Source organism: Pygocentrus nattereri, chromosome 27, assembly GCF_015220715.1.
Source record: "Pygocentrus nattereri isolate fPygNat1 chromosome 27, fPygNat1.pri, whole genome shotgun sequence".
Taxonomy (NCBI): domain Eukaryota; kingdom Metazoa; phylum Chordata; class Actinopteri; order Characiformes; family Serrasalmidae; genus Pygocentrus; species Pygocentrus nattereri.
The window spans coordinates 22,789,617-22,814,124 of NC_051237.1; the positions used below are offsets into that span (position 1 = coordinate 22,789,617).

Consider the following 24,508-nt stretch of genomic DNA (forward strand, 5'->3'; position numbering starts at 1 on the left):
AGTGGAGGTCTAAAGGGAGGAACTTCTACTTTTACTGGAGGAATATTTTACCTTGGGGGTCTCGACTTTAACTCAAGTACATGGTTTGTGTACTTCGTCCACTTCTGCTTTCCGCCCTTCATGTTCTCCTACACTGGTTCTTCATGGGTTCCCAGAACCGTTCTTCTCCTTTTAAAAGAGCCATTCTCAGAAAGGTCCTATATAAAACCATATACAGCACATTCTCCATCATTCCAAAGAACCTTTTCACCATGCAAAGAACCTTTTCAGCACGAACGGCTCTGTATAGAACTCATGGTTCTAAATAGAACATTTCCCTTTACTAAGGAACTCCTGAAGAACCATATTTTTAGTGTGTAAGCTCTGTTTGAGGTCAGAAAACATGATAAGTTGGTGCTTTTTTTGACTGATAACCAGACATGTGAAGTGGTGTTGCTGGTGTCCTGACCATATTAGGACCTCGAGGTCTGAGCTGGTCTTCTCTGTGACAAAAAATGAACGCAGTTCTTGAAAATCACTGCTGTGATGAACTAAAAGCAAGTACTTTTGGCTATATAGTGTATTTTTAAAACCTATTCATGGTGGAGGGATTGTTGAAGTTTGAGTTGTTGAAGACTCTTGAGTGTCATGTCTGTACATTTCTTGCTGAAATGTTTAAATTGGAGCAGTTTTATTTCAACAGTTGACAATGTTTACACAAAATTCTCTGGTTTGTATTCAGTTCTGTTTGTTGATTTTTGTTAGGAAAAGCCTGGAGTGACTGACTTTGCCTTTAGTGTACATTTTTGTTGGATATCAGGCATTTGGGTGTGTATGTTTGATTGTTGGTTACACTTAAATTTTTCTGTGATCTTTTTGTATATCTGCAGCTTTGTATGTTAAATGCAGAGCCTTGTTCACACTTTCAGTTGGGCTTGTTTGGTGTGTCAGGTGGAGATTCACAAACACTCTGACAGACGCGCTTTGAAAGTAGCTAAAAAGTAGCCACTACTTTTCAAAAAGAAGCTAAAAAGTAGCCACTGCTTTTCAAAAAGAAGCTAAAAAGTAGCCACTACTTTTCAAAAAGAAGCTAAAAAGTAGCCACTACTTTTCAAAAAGAAGCTAAAAAGTAGGCACTGATTTTCAAAAAGAAGTTAAAAAGTAGCCACTACTTTTCAAAAAGAAGCTAAAAAGTAGCCACTACTTTTCAAAAAGAAGCTAAAAAGTAGCCACTACTTTTCAAAAAGTAGCAAAAAAGTAGCCACTGCTTTTCAAAAAGAAGCTAAAATGTAGCCACTACTTTTCACAAAAAGAAGCTAAAAGTAGCCAATCTTTTTCAAAAAGAAGCTAAAAAGTAGCCACTACTTCTCAAAAAGAAGCTAAAAGTAGCCACTCTTTTTCAAAAAGAAGCTAAAAAGTAGCCACTACTTTTCAAAAAGAAGCTAAAAAGTAGCCTTTACTTTTCAAAAAGAAGCTAAAAAGTAGCCACTGCTTTTCAAAAAGAAGCTAAAAAGTAGCTACTACTTTTCACAAAAAGAAGCTAAAAAGTAACCATTACTTTTTTGGAAAAGTAGCTAAACAGTAGCTGCTATACATTTTTGAGAAAGTAGCCACAAAGTAGCTAACTACAAATCTTTCAGTAGCTATCCCGACCTTGAGTACAACATTAATCAAAAATGAAATAAAAGCATTTTTTCTCTGGCCCACGGATTTGTTGAGATTTTTTTAATATGACCCCTTTAGTGGTTGAGTTTGACACCCCTGGCTGGCCAAAAACTAGCTACAATAAGATGGTCAATTCAATACACTACACTGTATTATTATTTTACCATCAGGGAAATACAGCTATAGTGTAAGACTCTGTAACTGTTACCTGACTAGGTGTTACATTAGCTATAACTATTACTCTGTAGCTATTGGGTGCCCCCTTCCGGTGCACCGCCACCAATAAAACACTGATAATCCCTTTAAGAAAGAGCCACAGTCCATTTTGAATAACAAACAAGCATTGACCATATTGAGTGTTAATAACTTTATACACTAAAATTTTATTACTATTAAAACAGGAATTTGTATGAGATTAAAGCTTAAAGCTTAAATAGAGCTTTTGTATTATAGCTCTGTGTGCTGGTGTCTGGGGTTCAACTCCCTGCATGGCTGGGAATGTTAGTGATGTTGCCTGACATTTGTGTGGTTCATGAACCAGAAACAGTCACAATTATTGACTCATATATGTAAATGATCTCTCTTCTGGTTGGCTGCTGTGTGCCGTGCCTTATTGAAGAAGCAGTGACATCACGAAAACATTGAGGTAACAACAAATGGGCTGTTTTTGCTGCTTAGATTCCTCATATGGACTGTATGGACTGGAGGATTCATGTTCATGTAACCTGTTTTCCCCTTTAGTGCTGGTTCCTATAGGCAATTAGCTACTTTAAGGGGTATTCCACCATTTTTTTCACAGTGTTGGTGATAGGAACCAGACGTCCACCTCTAAAAGCTCCCTCACAGCGTGGTACCGTGATCGGACGACACCTGCGCAACAAGTCCAGTCATGAAATTTCCTCACTACTAAATATTCCACAGTCAACTGTCAGTGGGATTATAACAAAGTGGAAGCAATTGGGAACGACAGCAACTCAGCCACGAAGTGGTCGGCCACGTAAAATGACAGAGCGGGGTCAGCGGATGCTGAGGGGCATAGAGAGGTCACCAACGTTCTGCAGAGTCAATCACTACAGACCTCCAAACTTCATGCGGCCTTCAGATCAGCTCAAGAACAACGTAGAGAGCTTCATGGAATGGGTTTCCTTGGCCAAGGTGCAGCATCCAAGCCTTACATCACCAAGCACAATGCAAAGCATGGAATGCAGTCGTGTAAAGCGCCGCCACTGGACTCTAGAGCAGTGGAGACATGTTCTCTGGAGTGACCAATCACGCTTCTCCGTCTGCCAATCCAATGGACAAGTCTGGGTTTGGCGGTTGCCAGGAGACGGTACTTGTCTGACTGCATTCTGCCAAGTGTAAAGTTTGGTGGAGGGGGGATCATGGTGTGGGGTTGATTTTCAGGAGTTGGGCTCGGCCTCTTAGTTCCAGTAAAAGGAACTCTTAAAGCTTCAGCACCAAGAGATTTTGGACAATTTCACGCTCCCAACTTTGTGGGAACAGTTTGGGGACGGCCCCTTCCTGTTCCAACATTGACTGCACACCAGTGCACAAAGCAGGTCCATAAACACACGGATGAGCAAGTTTGGTGTGGAAGAACTTTACTGGCCTGCACAGAGTCCTGACCTCAACCTGATAGAACACCTCTGAGATGAATGTGAGTGGAGACTGTGAGCCAGGCCTTCTCGTCCAACATCAGTGTCTGACCTCACAAATGCACTTCTGGAAGAACGGTCAAAAATTCCCATAAACACATTCCTAAACCTTGTGGAAAGCCTTCCCAGAAGAGCTGAAGCTGTTAAAGCTGCAAAGGGTGGGCCGACATCATATTAAACCCTATGGATTAAGAATGGGATGTCACTCAAGTTCATATGTGTGTGAAGCCAGCCGAGCGAATACTTTTGGCGATATAGTGTATTTTTAAAACCTATTCATGGTGGAGGGATACATGCAGGGTGTTGTGAAGCAAACTAGTTCCCAAAAGAAGATTCAGATTTTTCACTAGTTTACATTCCATTCCATATAAAAGCTCAGAAGACTCGTGTAGGTTCACTGGTGGGTTTGGATAGTAAATAAGAAAAAATGTGATTTTGGCCAAAATATTCTCGAAACTGTCCTAAATTGGGTCTCCAACATCAGGCAGCGTATTCGTGACCATTTCAGTAGTAACTTTCTGTGAGGGAGCTTTTAGAGGTGGACGTCTGGTTCCTATCACCACCACTGTGAACAGTTCTGACTCTAAGTTTCTGTGCACAATTATTAGGCAAGTGAGTATTTTGACCATATTATCATTTTTAGGCACATTTTCTAACTCCAAGCTGGATAAACTTGAATGCTTAATGGATTTAAGCATAGCAGGTGATGTGTATCTGTATAATGAGGGAGGGCGTGGCCTATGTGATACTTGTTTGATCCCACAACCGGGGAAATTCCACCTCCGCATTTAACCCATCCGTGAAGTGAAACACCACATACACACTAGTGAACACACACACTAGGGGGCAGTGAGCACACTTGCCCGGAGCGGTGGGCAGCCCTATCCACGGTGCCCGGGGAGCAGTTGGGGGTTAGGTGTCTTGCTCAAGGACTGTTGGCCTTGGGGATCGAACCGGCAACCTTCCGGTCACAGGGCCAGATCCCTAACCTCCAGCCCACGACTGCCCCCAGGAGGTCAACACCCTATATCAAGGTGTGTATAATTATTAGGCAGCTTTTTTCTTTAGGCAAAATGGGCCAAAAAAGAGATTGAACTGACTCTGAAAAGTCAAAAATGACCAAAAGTCCCTCAGAGGGATGCAGCACTCTTGAAATTGCTAAGATATTGGGGCGTGATCACAGAACCATCAAACGTTATGTTGCAAATAGTCAACAGGGTCGCAAGAAACGTGCTGAGAAAAAAAGACGCAAAATAACTGCCAAGGATTTGAGAAGAATCAAGCGTGAAGCTACCAGGAACCCATTATCTTCCAGTTCTATCATATTCCAGAACTGCAACCTAGCTGGAGTACCAAGAAGTACAAGATGTTCAGCGCTCAGAGACGTGGCCGAGGTAAGGAGGCTGAAACCTGACCACCACTGAACAAGACACATGCTGAAGTGTCTAGACTGGTCTAAGAAACATCTGAAGACAGATTTTTCAAAGGTTTTATGGACTGATTAAATAAGACTGACTCTTGACGGACCAGATGGATGGGCCCGTGGCTGGATCAGTAACGGGACAGAGCTCCACTTCGAGTCAGACGCCAGCAAGGTGGAGGTGGGGTACTGGTATGGGCTGGTATTATTAAAGATGAGCTGGTTGGACCTTTTCGTGTTGAAGATGGGCTCAAAATCAACTCCCAAGCCTACTGCAAGTTTTTAGAAGACACTTTCTTTAAGCAGTGGTCCAGGAAGAATCTGCATCTTTCAAAAAGACCATGATTTTTCTGCAGGACGATGCTCCATCACATGCATCCAAGTACTCCTCTGCATGGCTCGCCAGTAAAGGCGTTAAAGATGAAAAACTTATGACGTGGCCCCCTTCCTCATTTGACCTGAACCCAACTGAGAACCTGTGGGCAATTCTTAAACGGGAGATTTACAGTGAAGGAAACAGGACACCTCTCTGAACAGGGTCTGGGAGGCTGTGGCTGCTGCTGCACAAAAAGTTGATCAAGAAACTGACCGACTCCATGAATGGACGGCTTATCACTGTTATTGAAAAGGTGGCTGTATTGGTCTGTATTGGGCTGTATTGGGTGGCTGTATTGGTCACTATTTTTTTTATTTCTCAGAAATGTTCATTGGAAAGCTTCGAGTTGTTTGTTTATAATTCTCACTTGAACAGATGAAAATAAAGTGAGATGGGAAAATGTTTGTTTTTCATTTAGCTGCGTAATAATTCTGCACCATTATAGTCGCCCAATAAATGTGCACATATAGATATTCTCCTAAGAAAAACAAAACCTCACTTTATTTTTCTTAAACAATCATGTTTGAGGTTTATTAACATTTTGGATTAACCGAGAGCGCTGTAGTTCTTCATTAATAAAAATAATCCTCAAAAATAAGACTTGCCTAATAATAGTGCACACAGTGTAGAGCAGAGCGTCTCACTCCAAACCGCTCTGACTCTGTTTACATCTTAACCAATTAAATTATAAAGCAATTTTGAAAAACTGATGGTCTTCCCCTTTAACAATGAATGCTACATTGCTTTTGGGAAACCCCATCCAGCTCATTAAGCAGCTCCTTCTGAGTTGACGTGGGTGTTTTCCTGTTTTGGAGGCGGGACGTGGGGCAGTATCTGCAGGCAGAAAGCAGAACAGGTCAGATCTAGTGGGTCAATTTCTCATTTTATTGGTACGTTCATTGTGTTAACAAATATCAACATACAGTACAAGTCAGCATTAGTGTAACATGTTTAGCATAGACTTATAACAGCATTATGCACATTACGTGTCCTCAAAAGCAGTTTTCCTCCACATAAAACGCACCGACTCTGCATCGTCCAGTTGGGCCGATAATACGGTTACATGTTTTGTTTTCTTTTTTTTTTTCTCTGCACCTCAATTTATTGTACAACACACAACAGCAAAGAACTGAGAGGTTGGATTCAGGGGGCGAAAGAGGGCGGGAGGAAGGGGCTCTCCAAAAGGCAACAATAATAATAAAAAAACGAAAGAAAAAGAAAGATTTACACCAAAATAACCCATCACCATTTTCAGGGAGAAGTTACATATGGGCAGAAAGTGCTACTGCCTTATAGTGCATTGAGACAAACAATACTTTACAACCGTTCATATTTATATTATTTATATATAAACAAGCTTTTGTACACCCATGAACAGAGGAGGACCAAAGAGGCAGAAAAAATATATCAACTTTAGGATGCGCTGTTCCATTTGTTCTGTGTGCCATTAGCTTTTATCCGAACTGCTGGTAATGTAATTATTACATAATGTAAGTATTACATATACTCAGTCTTTAGAGATTTGATTTCAGTCAATGTAGCATTACAGGGTGGCTATTTGATTAAAAAAACCAACAAATAAACAATAATAACGCGCAGTTTCTGCTGAAATAGGCTGAGGGACAAAACTGTGCTGCATAATTTACACATTTGAATCATGAAATTTCAAAGCATGACTGTTTTCAGTTCATTAACCAAGTTATATCTACAAGAAACTGAATGTACTGAATATAAGGTGCCATATTTGAATGTAAATTGTGTTGAATGGACAAACATGACAAATTCCTACGTGTTCAAGTAGATTTTGAATGAGTTTGATTCTGATGATGTAGAAGTTTATTTATTTATTTATTCACGATTCCTCATTTCGCCTGATAGAAGAGAGAGAAATAAAAGTTCCACTTGAAGGTATTTCCGTCAAGACCGAAACTGAGCTACCCAAAGGGGAATTCCACCATTTTTTCTGAATTTCTGCATAATTCAACGGTTAAGATGTAAGCAAAGTCACAGATCTGCAGAGTTCACCGTGGTGTTGATGGGAAGCAGACGTCCACCTCTAAACGCTCCCTCACAGAAAGTTATTCCATGATATAGTAATAAATACATTTGGCTGACGCTCTTATCCAGAGCTACTTACAATTTTCAATGATTTTATATAGGAAGGCCAATGTGGTGTTAGGAGTCTTGCCCAAGGACTCTTATTGGTATAGTGTAGGGTGGTTACCCAGGTGGGGAACTGAACCCCAGTCTACAGCATAGAAGGCAGAGATGTTACCCACTACACTAACCAACCACGATGGTGAAATACGATGTCTGATGCCTGAGACACTGTTTTACGACAGCTTTTAGAAGGTTTTGGCCTAAAACCTATTGATGGTGGAGGGATACATGCAGGGTGTTGTGAAGCAAACTAGTCCCCAAAAGAAGATTCCGATTTTTCAACTATTTTACCATCAACATTCCATATAAAACCTCAGAAGATTCTTGTGTTTTCTCTGGTGGTTTTGGATGGTAAATAAAATGGCTTTATTTGTGTTGCAGTCATGGTGACCCCTGGTTCCCATCACCACCACTGTAAAGAAATTTGAACCATTTCACACCAAACCCAATCTCAAACACTCGAACACTTTGCTAAATTTTCTTCGTGATCAATAGAGTATCTATCTATCTATCTATCTATCTATCTATGTAGAAATTTAGAAAAATCTGTGGACTTTCCCTTTAACATGAACACATTTAACCTATTCATGTCCAACCATTCCGGAAAAATGCCACAAACCTTGTTCTGATGATAACAGTCTGACAGTAATCTTTAAATTAAAATTTTTTCATACTTTTATTCACAATCAAATTAGGATTTTGTACCGTTTTGTTAGAAAACAGTGACCAAAAGACTGAATTTAATGATAAATTAAGAGATTACAACTCACATCATAGCCAGAATTTTCATTTGATTAGAAAACCTTTTTCAGATTTGTGCTCATAAGGCCAAAAATTTGGTGTAATTAACATGAACACACATTTAACAAGCACAGATAGGAGCTGATTCTTGCCTAAGCTGCTTCCCTGCACCCCCCTGCACCCCCCCGCACCCCCCCCGCCCCCTCTCGCTCACTCAGTGCTGTGAACTCAGCTGCACAGCGAATGAGTAAGGACATGTGAATCTGCCTCCGGGGCTCAGTGCTGTCTGAGTGACATCATTGTAAAAGCACACATTCTCTCTCTCACTCGCTCGCTCGCTCACTCGCCGGCACACACACTCCCTCCCTCGGGTCTGACCCTCTTTGGGCCGTCTGTGTTAGCTACGGGCCCACCGGGCGGGGGGGCTTGTGTGGGAGCAGATGAGTTTAGAGCTCCATCACCATCAGCACTACTTTGAGCCCCAGAAGCCTCAGCAATTACCAGCCATAACAAAAACAAAATCAGGCAGTTTTATATGAATTATTCCTATTCACAGCTCATCCAAACCAGGGGAGGAGCTGCAGGGGGAGTGTGCATTCTGGACATTCAGTCCCTCCCACATTTGTGTTTTTGAGAAGAACAGAGGATTTTATTTTACTGATGCCTTGAGACTGTCAGTCCAGACACAGCGTAGGCTTGCGCAGTCCCCACTGGCACGTTTTGTTGATGTCTCACTAAAAACAAGTGAACACATCATCTACACGGGAAAAATGACTCCGTTTTTAGCTTAAAAAAAGTAAGTGACCCGGTGGCTTTAAAAATGTGAAGCTCTGCACTTCTAATATTAAGCTGACAGAACAATGATACGCGTTTTTACCTTGTGTGAACCTAAAAATCCCCCCTGAACCGCGGACACAGTTATTTTCACTTATAAAATCAACAAAACCCCTAAACCTTTCAGTAAGACTGTAAATGCAACTCATTATGCAATTAGGTATTTACATTTTGATCATTCCATGTCTAACAGACTGATGGTGATGGCTCGACTTCTAAGGGTTAAGTTCAGTTTGTGCCTCTCGTAACGACGTACAGCAGTTAAAGCACAATTTACTGGCTTATGTTTATATTCTTTTATGGGACTGCGGTATTTATCGTGTGCAAAAGTCCAGTTTGGCTTCGATTACGGGTCTCATCACAGCTATTTGGTACCCTCCATATATTCTTTTCAGTAATGAAAATAAAAAAGAGCTTTAAAAAGTGCAAATATTTGCCTAAGTCTGCATATTTCTCAGTATCAGTCAGTATTTTCAGAATTGAGGACTGGGATTATAGAAGCTAGGTGCATTATATGGGCTTCAGTGTCATTTCAACGCTCAGTCTAATGGTGAATCTATAGAGCTATGCTTTTTGTAAGAAAAACAAAGCCGAAGGCTACAGAAATGCGAGCCTCTTATGATACATTTTGTACATTTTTGCTACAAAGAAATAAGAAAAGCGAAGCAAAGAGAGAGAATTCTTAAAAAAGACACTTATCCAGCAATATAAACAAGAGGAATTTGGAGGGATGCTAAATACACTGAGCGCTGAATCTGTGTCCATTATTTCCACATTAATAAAATGTACCACATCAAGACAAACATTACCAAATGTACGTAAACTTCATGTTGATTTGCAACATTGTGAGCTGGAGGTTAGGGACCCAGACTTGGTTCAATCCTCAGAGCCGACAGTACATGACTGACATGCCCTTGAGCAAGACACCTAACCCCCAACTGCTCCCCGGGCGCTGCGGATAGGGCTGCCCACCGCTCTGGGCAAGTGTGCTCACTGGCCCCTAGTGTGCGTCTTCACTAGTGTGTATGTGCGGTTTCACACACATTGCAGAGGTGAAATTTCCCCGTGGTGGGACTAATAAGGGTCATTTGATCTTAATCTTAATCATTTATGTGGAAATAATGAACCACGTGAATTCAACGCGTCACTTTCTTCAGTTTAAAGTCTCTATGTACAACATGACTGTGCTGTAATGCAGCTCAGATTCTGCTCAGACTAACATTTGCATGCTCTGTTTCTTCCACTCCTTTCTAAAAGTCACCCACTGATCTTTCCTATTTGTTCTGCTTTGCCGTGAGTGGTGTGCTGGCGTCTGGCTTCGGACCGTGGAGCCGACTGGAGAGTGATGTGATAGGGCTTCAGTGTTTTATATAAGAAAGAATTAAACTACAATTTTCAACGACCCACTGCCCTCATAACGGCCGGTTTAAAGAGCAAAGCTGAATCTAACGTGGCGTGCGAACAGGCTCTGATTAAAAGTTTGATTTTTTATGCCATTCATTTAAAACCTTGTCACATCTGGGTGGTATAAACAGTGTCATTTCTGCAACTCAACCCTTTAAAATCCCAGGCTTATTACTTCAGCAATAGAATATGAGAGGGAGTGTGTCACAGCCGTGATAGTATTCGCGATAACACACGACCTCGAGTGTTCTGTTGATTTTATATAACAGTTAAATAATAAATAAATAAAACTGACCCAATATCAGGTTCAGCTCAGTTTGGTCAGTTTCTCCAGATCAGTATTAATGTTGTTTTGTTCCAGCCGGTCTGTAAAGCTTCTTACAGCCCGTTTAGTTTGGCGAATGGTGTTGGGTTCATTTCTGGCTGATTCCAGGTTGTTCAGCTGTTCTTCTGTCAGAGCTGCCGACTGAAAAGCTGCTCAGTGGTGACGACAGTTTGGGAATTTAGCACCGTCTCGTCTTCAGAGTCGGACCAAATCGTCTGTCGGTCAGATGTGATCTTAACAGTGTCCGTTTTCTGGTTGGGGCAAAGTAAGAAGTAAAAAAGTTCAAATGTCTTGAGCGTCTCCTACAGCGGTCAAAGTCGTTGCTTAGCAACGGCGTCTCAGCGGAGTGAGTGTGAGCTATATAATAACAGCACGGGTAGAACGGACCTCAACCAATCAGCTTGCGTGGCCGGAACTAACTGTTGTATAATGGGCTTATGATTCAGTATCTATATGAAAAGCATAGCAAACTAACTGAGCTGTACTTTAAACGGAGCTTAGACCCACTGACAGCTCCCGTGCATGTACAAGGTTAAAATGTGCGGTCAGTTTACCAAAATGAACCCTCTAAGGGTCTGGGAGGGGACACACTTCATGTACTGAATGATTGATAATAGTTACTGGATTATTTATAGTAAAATGCTTAATAAGTAATATTATGTATTGTATAAGTAAAAGTAGCTACTGAATAATTCATAGTAGATATTGGACAAATCAGTGGTTGGTCGATACTGAAAAATGCTATCATTGTGGCTACTGAACCATTCATAGCAGATACTGAATAATTCATATGTATCCCTGAATAATCCACAGCAGCCACTGCTGAGTAATTCACAGTACTAATTCATAGCATGTACTTAATAATTCATAGTAGACAATGAATAATTTAGAATAGATGCTTAAAAATGTAGTGTTCACTGAATGATAGCCTGCAGTTTAGGGGGTTAAACAGCCTGACTTGTGTTGAGTAATGTAAACATTCACCTGGAGTGACTTCATCAAACTATTTGAAAAGTTTTACATAAACTGAAGTGCAACTGTTCCTACTTTTCAGCTCCTGTTATAAAAAGCGGAGTGGGAATTCGCAGCAGTGAAGCTCATCACTCATCTCTCCAGCGTATTACCGCGACCAGCCGAGAGAAGCTGAGCACAGACGATGAAGGAGCTTCAGAAACGACTGATCTCCACTGAAATCTACCTGCGAAGCTGCTTTAGGGGGAAACCAAAACAGCCAAAAAACACAGTGCCATTAAAAGTGGTGCTGAATGAACCCTGTATGTTCCAGTCTTTGCCAGACTGCTGCTTTTAATATGCCGGATGATAAAGTTGCCATGACAACGGGCGCTGGGAGTTATGCTTTTTCATCAGTGCCCTTGGATAACCGTGTTCTCTTTGCTGTTCTCTTTTATATTTAACATTTTGCTCATCCCCAAAAAAAAGTATAACAAAAAAAGAAAAAAGAAAGAAAAAAAAACGGGTGGAAAGACTCAGACAAGCACAGAGATATGACACGATTACATGATGATGACCAGACTATTTTCCTTTTCTTTCTAGCAATGGACGCTAGTTGATAGTTCATCCATTCAGTCTGGATGGATGGAACTGTTTTCACTGCTCCGGCACATTTATCAACACTTCTTCCCTCGAAGCAGTCGGCTCTGACTCGTGTTAGTGTGATGTGTCGTAAGTCAGTAATTACAGTGAGTCGGGGGGCTGTTTGGTTCTTAAACATCCATTTTTCTACCCAAACAACCAAAAAAAAGCTTGTCATTGCTCATTCTGGCATGCAGCGAAACAGAACGGGTCGTAAATGGACCTGAAATAAACGTATGAACAGGACTGACTTCGTTCCAACACGTACATCAGTTCCACACGAATAAAATATACTACATCAACACAGCTGCTGGCGAAAGAAAACGGAGTGAGGAAGCTGTGTTGATGTCATTAACTACCATTCAAACGCTTGGAATCACTGTTTTCAGTCATATAGTTAATGACAGCAATTCTGTTGCAGAGATAAATGTATAAAATGATTCTAATATGATGCTCAATTTTGTGGAAAGTCAGACCCATGTGGAAAAAAAACATATATACAGCACTGTGTGAAGGTTTTAGGCATCTAAGCCAATTTTTTGACCTCAGCAGTGAGTTTATCACGACATACATTGGAATAAAGTCCTATTCATAATTCAAATAAACATCAAAACAATAAAAAGTAACAGGAATTTCTTGGGTCCGTATTTTTTGACACCTTCACAGCCGCCACAGAGACTCGTTAATATCGTCAACATCACGCGCTCAATTTACTGCAGCACTGATGTGTCTTGGGTGCCTAAGACTTTCGCACAGTACTGTACATACATTAGCTTGCACTAAAAATGTATGTGATCTATATTTATGGTCCATTTTTTAATATGTAAACATGCGGCAATATGTGCATACATGCATACAAATGTTCAAATACATATGTATGCAAATGTGTGGACTCTAAATATGTGTAGTGTCAATTTTTAATAATTACATATATGCAAAAAATAAGTAAATATATGAAAAATGACACGTTTTTAAAAAAAATATATATCGCTGTTGTTGGAAGGAAACCTCGTATCGTAGCATTTTTGACATTTTCCCGTTTTTGATATGATATGATATGAAAAATGCCTGTTACTCCTCACACTGTGTGTAAATTCATTGATTAATGGGCCAAAAGAAACGACCCAAAATGACTTGGAAAAAATTCCATTAAAAGTAAAGGTTTTTTTTCCTCCTCCTGTAAAGTCACCGTCTTGGAGATACGAGGTTTTGTTCCGACAGCAGCGGCGTGTAAATACACTTCGTTTGAACAGCAGTAAAAATGAAGGTAATTGTGTTGACGATGAATGAGGCTATTGATAAAAACCTGAGCTTTATGACATCAGATAAATGTATAAAATAACTCAAATCCAGAATTCATGCTTCTTATAATGTTCATTATGTGAAACCATCTGCTTTTTTTTTTTTACCATGTCGTAAATTCCTTTTGTTCCCACTTTTAACTGGGAATAAAGCATCCGTCCGTGTTTTTGCAGTGTAGACGATGTTACTGAACAACAGCTATTAATATGCCGAGTGATTCCATACGTTTGAAGGATTATGTCATATCCATGTGGAAATTTGTACACATATGAATGATGTAAGTTCACCTTATTTCAGGCTGGTAAGAACTCTGAGTCAGTATAGGCGCAGCTTCTTTACATAACGTCAGCTCCCTCTTCTTAGTAATTGGTTAGAACCAGAACCGCACACAGTCTCTTACGGATATGATTTACTCACATAAATATTTTGCGATCAGTGTTTTCTTTTTCTGCAAGCGATTCACCGAAGTCCTTTTCTGATTGGCCGCTCCATAGCAGCCGTTGACTGAGTGCAGATGGTCCTGTGTAAGTATATGTACACACCTGCTGACGTCGGGCTAGGAGGCGACGAGGGGGGTTTGTAATCTGGGTTTTTATCTCTGGAGCACCACTGTCCTACATATTTTTGTGTTTTTCCTACCTGCTCCAACTGGTCAGCTCATTAAAACCATAGTTTGGCCAAAAAAACGAACATACACAGCTTTGCTAGTTATACTAAATGCAGCAAAACAGCAAAGACATGACGTTTGGCTTTAGTTTTGCTAAACACTGGAGCCCTGAGGCTAATGTAGCACTTAATGCGGCACTTTATTTCAGTCGTGTCAAAACTTTTTCTGTTGTTAAAATGTAAAGAAGTAGCATTGGAGTTGGAAGAAACAAACAAGCTAAATTTGAAAATCTGAGATACGTTCTTCGCCAAATGTTGACAGAGTGGTTCTCTTTGAATGGTCTTTCAATGCACTCACAATAATCTAATTTGCTCAGGGAATCCAAAGCACAAACCACACATTGCGTGTAGTTACACATTTCTACCAGAGAGGTCTCCAAACCCCCCAAAACTGACATGGTGTAGCTTTAAAAACAAACTGCATTTTAAATTCTCATTAAAGAGTAAACTGTTATTTATATTGTAACTTTGGCCAATAGAAAGTGCTGGAAATTTGCTCGTGTGTTTCATAGATTTATTTAGCCCACAGAATGTGAGTTTTGTTTGAATGCTGGTTGGCGGCGTATGAGCTTCCACGACTTGCTGGCTACATTAGCCTTGTAACTCCAGAGCAAAAATATAGAAGCAACCTTCAGACACCAAAAATGTCTTGGCTGATGGACTAGATTGACTTTTGGCCAAACTATCCCTTTAACAGGCCTCTCATGAGTCAGATCAGGTCTGTTAGAGTGGGAAAAACATTAAAATGTGCAGATACTCAGGACCAGAGTTGAGGTCCTCTGCTCTAGCAGGTCGAAAGAAGGAGGAAAGCGATGGTGTTCTCTGTTAGTACTCTGCCAGGTTGTGCCACTTGGCGATCTGCCGCCGTGGGTTATCGCACACTTCCCTCCAGTGTGTGACGCCCGACGGGGTGGGGCTCTGGCCGCCCAGGAACAGCCGGCCCACCACCTCGTTCTTGGTGGTGCGGTCGAAGTCGATGAGCAGGAACTCTATGGAGATGTCAGGCATGAGCTCTGCGGGGACGTCGTAGATGAAGGACTCGTTGAAGACGGGGTTCAGAGTGCACTTCTTCACGTGAGTCTTCTTCTTAGCGATGCGCCTTCGGCCGTAAAACACGTTCACCTTCACGTACGGGTCTGCCGGGGGAGAGGAGAGAGACGGGGGGGAGACAGGTTTATACTCTCCAAGGTTCTGCATTGTGTTTCAAATAGCTCTGTGTGTTATCTTTGGTTTGTTCATGTGGAAAAGATGTGCACAGCTGAATCAAGTCATTTTCAGCATTTTCAAAACGGAGGATTTAGGTGCACCCCTGATTATCTATCGACTATCAACATACTTTTGGATTTTTAACTTCTCCCCAGTTCAGTCGGGGCCATTTCCCACCTGCTATTTGGGTCTCTCTCTGAGACATGTGAAGCTGTACCAGTAACGGTTTATGAGGAGCCTGGCCACTTCCTATTTCTCCCATTATAGCAAAAGAACGCTACAAGCGAAGGGGGGTAAATGGGGCTAAACATCCAACAATGTTAATAAAATATTTTACGCAGGAATTTCCTCAAAATTTAGGAAGTAGAAAAATTTAGTACTTTCTCTTTTTTTTTGGCTACTGAGTGCCGATTGGTTGGCGAGCAGATTGGCTTGGCTGTTCGCTGTTCGCGGTCACTACCGGACAACTTGTAGAGTAAAAATTTAGCACTCTGTAATGTTTTCCAGGTTTCTCAAGACACCAGAGGGCGCTCCCGAGCAAATCCAAAATGAACGGGTTAACATTTGAGTAAAATCATGGTTTATAAACGCTTAAACATTTTTCATTTAAAAGAACACATGTGCTTCCTGAACACAGAACAGCATAGAACATTTAAACACCGCTGTTATATTTTTACAAGTTTTTAAACTCAAGTTAAGAGTTTAAAGCGGCGTCAGTGAGCGAGAACAGCCAATGAGCTGCTCTGCTCACCAACCAATCATCACTAAGCAGCAGCAATGCCACTGTTTTGCTGCCCAAACCCCGTTTGCTGCCGTTTTCTTTGCCTCTTTAGTGAAGTACATCCTACTACTTTCAAAAATTAAAGGAAAGTGATTAGAAACTATTTTAACCTTTTGTTTTTAGCTGTTTAGCTCCACTTATTCACATTCATTGAGGATTCACTCGCAGGCGCCCTCTGCTGTTTCGTAGTCATGTTTTTTGATATAACAAGCGAAATAGGAAGAGCCCAGGCTTCTCAAGAGCCAGGCTGTTACTACTGCCAAGCATTCCTACTCTTATCAGTGAGACAGATGAATTGGCTCAGCTCACCAATAAGAGCTGAACATGTAATTTTCCATAAAAATTGTGTTTACCCTTTAGTTAATAAAAATGACACCAAGTTTGTTAATAAAAAAATAATTCAGCCGGATAAGTATAACTGCGCTGGATTAATTTTGAAATCTGTCTCTCTGTGTGTGAAATGTCGTGACTCTGCGCTGAGCTGCTAGTGAGCAATGAGGGGAAAGGGGAGGGGTGAGAACTCTCTGCTGTGAAAAACTATTCACACCTCTCCACAAAGACGGCCAAGCTGAGGTAAAATTCAAAACTGCAGCTTTCTGGATATGAAACAGTCCTGCCCAACTGGCACAATAAACAAACAGCATTTAAACACAAACACACTGTTGTAAGTGTGGACCTGCTTGTTCACCTACAAAGACGAAAATCAAGAGCATTCCAGCATTTAAAACATGATGTTAAATGAAACTAATACATTATCAGCTACTAAAGGCCTAAAAAGCCCTCTGTGAGACCGAAGTTGTGCTTATGGGAAAACTATTGTGTGGACCACCACTGTTCTAATGCATGAGCGGGTTATTGGGGTCAGTGTGTCTGACGGGGAACTCTGTGTGTGTGTGTGTGTGTGTGTGTGTGTGTGTACTCACTGCCCGGCAGGCTGGTGATGTCCATAGTGGGCAGGTGTTTGGCTTTGAGCACCACGACGTTCAGTCTGTGAGTGGCAGGCTGATAGGACAGAGACACCAACAACTCCCCACGGCTACCACACTGCAGAGAGAGAGAGGAGAGGAGAGAGAGAGAGAGAGAGAGAGAGAGAGAGAGAGACATAGGAGAGAGATAGAGAAGGAGAGAGAGAGAGGTATAAAGAGAGAAAGATAGATACAGATTTGCAGGAGAGAGCGAGAGAGAGGGGGAGAAAGACGATGTATATAAAGAGATTGATAGAAGCATTTATTCAGGGACAGATCATTATCTTTTGAGGTTGCTGAGCACAAGAGTCTTTGAAGAACATCCCCCACCCCTCCACCCCTCCACCCTCTTCACAACGGTAACACATATAGAAACACAACCAAACAAAACAGCTGGATTAACCATTATTTCATGTTCATGTTCACTGTGTCTTTCTGTGTCCGTTCTAACAGCAAGCCATATCACATGAGGTCACAGAGCCTTCAGGATGTCTACACTGGAAACGTCAAGTCAAAACATAAACAAACCACAGGCTGATCAACTGAGAGCTCCAGACTCATCATAGCCACAATAACTTATCGTCAGCGTATAAATCTTTTTATTAGGATGTTTTAGGCACATTTACAGTTGTATAAGTGAAAATTCTAAATATCAGGAGCCTATGGCTGAAAACATCAGCCACTTGGCTAATCAACTTACTTGATAATGTGGCTAAAAAATGTAATTACACATAATACACACACTATATTTCCAAAAGTGTTCACTCCCCCATCCAAGTCATTGAATTCAGGTGTTCCAGTCACTTCCATGGCCACAGGTGTATAAAGCCGAGCCCCTAGGCCTGCAGACTGCTTCTATAGTCATTAGTGAAAGAATGGGTCGCTCTCAGGAGCTCAGTGAATTCCAGCGTGGTGCCGTGATCGGACGCCACCTGTGCAGCAAGTCCAGTCGTGAAATTTCCTCACTACTAAATATTCCACAGTCAACTGTCAGTGGTATTATAACAAAGTGGAAGGGATTGGGAACGACAGCAACTCAGCCACGAAGTGGTCGGCCACGTAAAATGACAGAGCGGGGTCAGGGGATGCTGAGGGGCATAGTGAGCAGAGGTCACCAACTTTCTGCAGAGTCAATCACTACAGGCCTCCAAACTTCATGTGGCCTTAAGATCAGCTCAAGAACAGCGTAGAGAGCGTCATGGAATGGGTTTCCATGGCTGAACAGCTGCATCCAAGCCTTACATCACCAAGCGCAATGCAAAGCGTGGAGTGCAGTGGTGTAAAGCGCCGCCACTGGACTCTAGAGCAGTGGACACGTGAACACCAACCAGTGCACAAAGCAGGTCCATAAACACATGGATGAGAGAGTTTGGTGTGGAAGAACTTGACTGGCCTGCACAGAGTCCTGACCTCAACCTGATAGAACACCTTTGGGATGAATTAGAGCGGAGACTGTGAGCCAGGCCTTCTCGTCCAACATCAGTGTCTGACCTCACAAATGCGCTTCTGGAAGAACGGTCAAAAATTCCCATCAACGCACTCCTAACCCTTATGGAAAGCCTTCCCAGAAGAGTTGAAGCTGTTATAGCTGCAAAGGGTGGGCCAACATCATATTAAACCCTATGGATTAAGAATGGGACGTCACTCAAGTTCATGTGCGTGTGAAGCCAGACGAGCGAGTACTGTTGCCAATATCGTGTATATTATTTGTCATTTTTTAATGAATCGTGTATTACTACACCACAGCACGTTTTCTGTTTAGACTGAGGAGCTGGAGACTTATGTTCTTAGAACTGGGCTGGTCAGCTACCTAACAGGCTAAAGGAGCCAACAGCCCTAAACAGCTTTATTAATTAATATTGATTAACCATTAATATCACATGCGTCAAATGCAGTTTTGCGGAGTACGGAGGAGTCTGAATCCCAAATGGCTGTGTCTTATTTACATTATTACATTACATAGGGAGCAGGGAGACATTCGAGATTCGGGCCCAGCAGGAGAAGAGAGGCGCTGCTGGATTGGTGCTAAATAAGACTCACTGTGGTCGTTTGGTGACCAGAAAGTGGTTAAAAGTGAAGGATTTTGCATTAAACAGTTCTGTGTTATCATGTGTTTATTGTTATACAACAAAGAGTTAAAAAGTTCATGAAATGACCGCAATACACAGCGATGGGTGACTGAATGTCCTCCTCATTCAGTGCATGGCTGCTTGGTAAAGATACCGTGAAGATTCCTCTAAAGGACCTTCCCTTCTTGGTGGAATATTTGTTTGTGTGATTATTATATTAATAATAACTTATTTTCTGAATAATTGTGTATTTGATCATATTTCATGTGGGCCACTGTTTTCTAAATGCAATAAGCCACTCGAGGCGGTGGTTATTGCGATTTTCCCTGTGATAAAATCACAGTAAGCACTGCCTCGAGTGGCGGATGGCTTTAGTATTCTATTGTGTGTTTTATTCTAAGCCATCTGAGACACAGGTAACTCTTTTTCTCCACATACTGTACAGATCTCTCCTGTTCTAGACTTCATGGGTGGGTTTCTCCCGTGAGGACATGTTGGTATAAGTGTGAGACTCAAATCGTGATTTCTTCTCTTTCGTTCAAGCCAAACCGACTCAAAGAAAGGTGCCTGTTTGAACGCTGAAATGCTGGACAGTGATGATGAAGTTTGCCTACAGAATTCTAGACTATCGCATCTTTAAAGCGTATATAAGCCAGAACCTCCATTTCTCTTAAAAACCTCTGTTAATTGTGCACTGCACCCAAAAGCTCAGCGCCTCACAGCTGCTCATTAATCACAACCTTCAGCAGCCAGAAAGTGCAGAGAGTAATGCTAACATGCAGCAAAACACACACACACACACACACACACACACACACACACACACACACACACACACACAGACAAACATAGACAGACACACACACACAGACACACACACAAACACACACACAGAGACACACACACACACACACACACACACACACACACACACACACAGACAAACATAGACAGATACATACACACAGACACACACACACACACACACACAGACACACACACAAACACACACACAGAGACACACAGACACACACCACACACACACACACACAGACACACATACACACACAGACACACACCACACACACAGACAGACACACACAGACACACACCACACACACACACATACACCTACACACACACACACACACACACACATACACACACAGACACACACCACACACACACATACACACACACACACCACACAGACACACAGACACACCACACACACACACAGACACAGACACACACACGCTGACAGGAAAAAATGTGAGGATTCAGTCGTGACTCACATCTTATACAGAGATCCGCTTCATCCAACACTACGTCTAAAAGTCTCTCGCCCTTTATCTCTCTTTTTTCTTTCATCTGTTTCTCTCCCTCTTTCTCATGTTTCTCTCTCGCGTGTCCCCCCCCTCACTCTCTGTTTCTCTCATTCTCTCTCTCTCACTTTCTTTCTCCCCGTCTCTCACTCTGTTTGCTCTCTCTCACTTTGTATCTCCCTCTCAGTTTTTCTCCTTCTCTTTTTTTCTCTCTCTCTCTCACTGTCTCTCTTTTTGTTCTCTCTCTGTCTCTCTTTCTGCCCCCCCAACCCCCCCCCCCCCGTCTCTCTCTCTTGGTCTCTCTGTTTGACCCCCCTCCCCCCATTCTCTCTCTTTTACTCTCTCTCTCTCTATTTGTTCTCTCTCATTCTGTTTGTCCTCTCACCCACCCTCTCTGTTTGCCCCCCCGCCCCTCCCTGTGTGAGGATTCCAGTCCTACTCCTGGTTATCTCCATGGTAACTCTCAGTGAGAGTCAGGCTGGAGCTGACTGTGAACTTAACACAGACACTTTCTGTATCTACAGGCTGCTGAAAGTCAAGATTAACCACCAAAGCTGACAGCCACAGCGCTTCTGGACAGGGTGCACACACTGATCCATGCATGCTCCACCTAAAAATGCATTCTTTCATAGCAACTGTTGCCAGGTTGGACAAGCCTGACAGAAAACATCTCATTTAACCTAATTATTCTAGGCTGGAACTCACAGCAGCTACATAATGTTTGCAGTTTAACCACATAAACCTGGCATGCCAGAAGGGCAGTCTGAGGCACAAAACGTACAAAAACATCTAAACTGTCAGATTTGGTGGATCAAATGTGTAACAAAGTCTTGGGCCCGCTGGTGGGCACTGGTCATTTAATAAATGCTGAAATACCAAACTGGACTGTCTTGCTGTTGTCAATCGAAACCAGAAATGACACCATGCTACTGTGAGCTAAATCATGTTCTTAAGCTGAATGAATAACCGGCTCTAAATGTAGGTATTGTGATATAAACCGAGTCTGTTCTACAGTTTCTCATTAGGCTGAATGAATAACCGGCTCTAAATGTAGGTATTGTGATATAAACCGAGTCTGTTCTACAGTTTCTCATTAGACTGAATGAATAACCGACTCTAAATGTAGGTATTGTGATATAAACCGAGTCTGTTCTACAGTTTCTCATTAGGCTGAATGAATAACCGACTCTAAATGTAGGTATTGTGATATAAACCGAGTCTGTTCTACAGTTTCTCATTAGACTGAATGAATAACCGGCTCTAAATGTAGGTATTGTGATATAAACCGAGTCTGTTCTACAGTTTCTCATTAGACTGAATGAATAACCGGCTCTAAATGTAGGTATTGTGATATAAACTGAGTCTGTTCTACAGTTTCTCATTAGGCTGAATGAATAACCGACTCTAAATGTAGGTATTGTGATATAAACCGAGTCTGTTCTACAGTTTCTCATTAGACTGAATGAATAACCGACTCTAAATGTAGGTATTGTGATATAAACCGAGTCTGTTCTACAGTTTCTCATTAGGCTGAATGAATAACCGGCTCTAAATGTAGGTATTGTGATATAAACCGAGTCTGTTCTACAGTTTCTCATTAGACTGAATGAATAACCGACTCTAAATGTAGGTATTGTGATATAAACCGAGTCTGTTCTACAGTTTCTCATTAGGCTGAATGAATAACCGACTCTAAATGTAGGTATTGTGATATAAACCGAGTCTGTTCTACAGTTTCTCATTAGACTGAATGAATAACCGGCTCTAAATGTAGGTATTGTGATATAAACCGAGTCTGTTCTACAGTTTCTCATTAGACTGAATGAATAACCGGCTCTAAATGTAGGTATTGTGATATAAACCGAGTCTGTTCTACAGTTTCTCATTAGGCTGAATGAATAACCGGCTCTAAATGTAGGTATTGTGATATAAACCGAGTCTGTTCTACAGTTTCTCATTAGACTGAATGAATAACCGGCTCTAAATGTAGGTATTGTGATATAAACCGAGTCTGTTCTACAGTTTCTGATTAGGCTGAATGAATAACCGGCTCTAAATGTAGGTATTGTGATATAAACCGAGTCTGTTCTACAGTTTCTCATTAGACTGAATGAATAACCGGCTCTAAATGTAGGTATTGTGATATAAACCGAGTCTGTTCTACAGTTTCTCATTAGGCTGAATGAATAACCGGCTCTAAATGTAGGTATTGTGATATAAACTGAGTCTGTTCTACAGTTTCTCGTTAGGCTGAATGAATAACCGACTCTAAATGTAGGTATTGTGATATAAACCGAGTCTGTTCTACAGTTTCTCGTTAGGCTGAATGAATAACCAGCTCTAAATGTAGGTATTGTGATATAAACCGAGTCTGTTCTACAGTTTCTCATTAGACTGAATGAATAACCGACTCTAAATGTAGGTATTGTGATATAAACCGAGTCTGTTCTACAGTTTCTCATTAGACTGAATGAATAACCGACTCTAAATGTAGGTATTGTGATATAAACCGAGTCCGTTCTACAGTTTCTCATTAGACTGAATGAATAACCGACTCTAAATGTAGGTATTGTGATATAAACCGAGTCCGTTCTACAGTTTCTCATTAGGCTGAATGAATAACCGGCTCTAAATGTAGGTATTGTGATATAAACTGAGTCTGTTCTACAGTTTCTCATTAGGCTGAATGAATAACCGGCTCTAAATGTAGGTATTGTGATATAAACCGAGTCTGTTCTACAGTTTCTCATTAGACTGAATGAATAACCGACTCTAAATGTAGGTATTGTGATATAAACCGAGTCTGTTCTACAGTTTCTCATTAGACTGAATGAATAACCGACTCTAAATGTAGGTATTGTGATATAAACCGAGTCTGTTCTACAGTTTCTCATTAGGCTGAATGAATAACCGGCTCTAAATGTAGGTATTGTGATATAAACTGAGTCTGTTCTACAGTTTCTCATTAGGCTGAATGAATAACCGGCTCTAAATGTAGGTATTGTGATATAAACCGAGTCCGTTCTACAGTTTCTCATTAGACTGAATGAATAGCCGGCTCTAAATGTAGGTATTGTGATATAAACCGAGTCCGTTCTACAGTTTCTCATTAGGCTGAATGAATAACTGACTCTAAATGTAGGTATTGTGATATAAACCGAGGCTGTTCTACAGTTTCTCATTAGGCTGAATGAATAACCGGCTCTAAATGTAGGTATTGTGATATAAACCGAGTCCGTTCTACAGTTTCTCATTAGACTGAATGAATAGCCGGCTCTAAATGTAGGTATTGTGATATAAACCGAGTCCGTTCTACAGTTTCTCATTAGGCTGAATGAATAACTGACTCTAAATGTAGGTATTGTGATATAAACCGAGGCTGTTCTACAGTTTCTCATTAGGCTGAATGAATAACCGGCTCTAAATGTAGGTATTGTGATATAAACCGAGTCCGTTCTACAGTTTCTCATTAGGCTGAATGAATAACCGACTCTAAATGTAGGTATTGTGATATAAACCGAGTCTGTTCTACAGTTTCTCGTTAGGCTGGATGGTATTTTTAACAGCACTCTGTTCTCTCTCTGAAATCCTGTTCTGAGTGTAATGGCTGGATTCTCAGTGCTCTCGTGCTGCAGCCCATCCTTTCTCTCTTTTCTAATCACTTAACTGTCTGTGAGTGCGGACCACGCTCCATCTGTCTGCTGCCTACCCCCCTCCGCTCTTCCTAATCCCTCCTTCCCTCCATCACTCTCTCCAATTCCTCCTCTTTCTAGCAGTTTCTTCCTAGCCAGGTTACAGAGGAAACAATCATGTTTACCTCTAATTTAATAAAAAGCTCAATCATTGCTTATCTTTTTTTTCCCCAGTAAAGTGTTATGTAATATTTAAAGGCTCAGCCTGGATTGTTATTGTTCACTTTTATTATTGTGGCCTTCTGATTACTTGAGTAATCATCAGCAATCATCCATATACGAAGCAGATTGCTCTATGATTAATATAATAAACAAAGCCCTAGAATATAAACCCTTCTGCGTTCTTGCAT

The 24,508-nt window shown here is 41.3% G+C and overlaps 1 protein-coding gene across 1 annotated transcript in view; it reads right to left on the reverse strand.

Annotated features, from left to right (window-relative positions):
- Positions 1-13,514: 13,514 nt before the first annotated feature.
- syt11a (synaptotagmin XIa) overlaps positions 13,515-24,508 on the reverse strand; it is a 46,911-nt gene continuing 35,917 nt past the window's right edge. Inside the window, exons 3-4 of the mRNA XM_017721522.2 lie at positions 17,031-17,151; positions 13,515-15,256 (exon numbers count right to left, since the gene is read on the reverse strand). Coding sequence (XP_017577011.1) covers positions 14,946-15,256; positions 17,031-17,151 — 432 coding nt within the window. The 3' untranslated portion in view covers positions 13,515-14,945. The remainder of the gene's footprint in view (positions 15,257-17,030; positions 17,152-24,508) is intronic.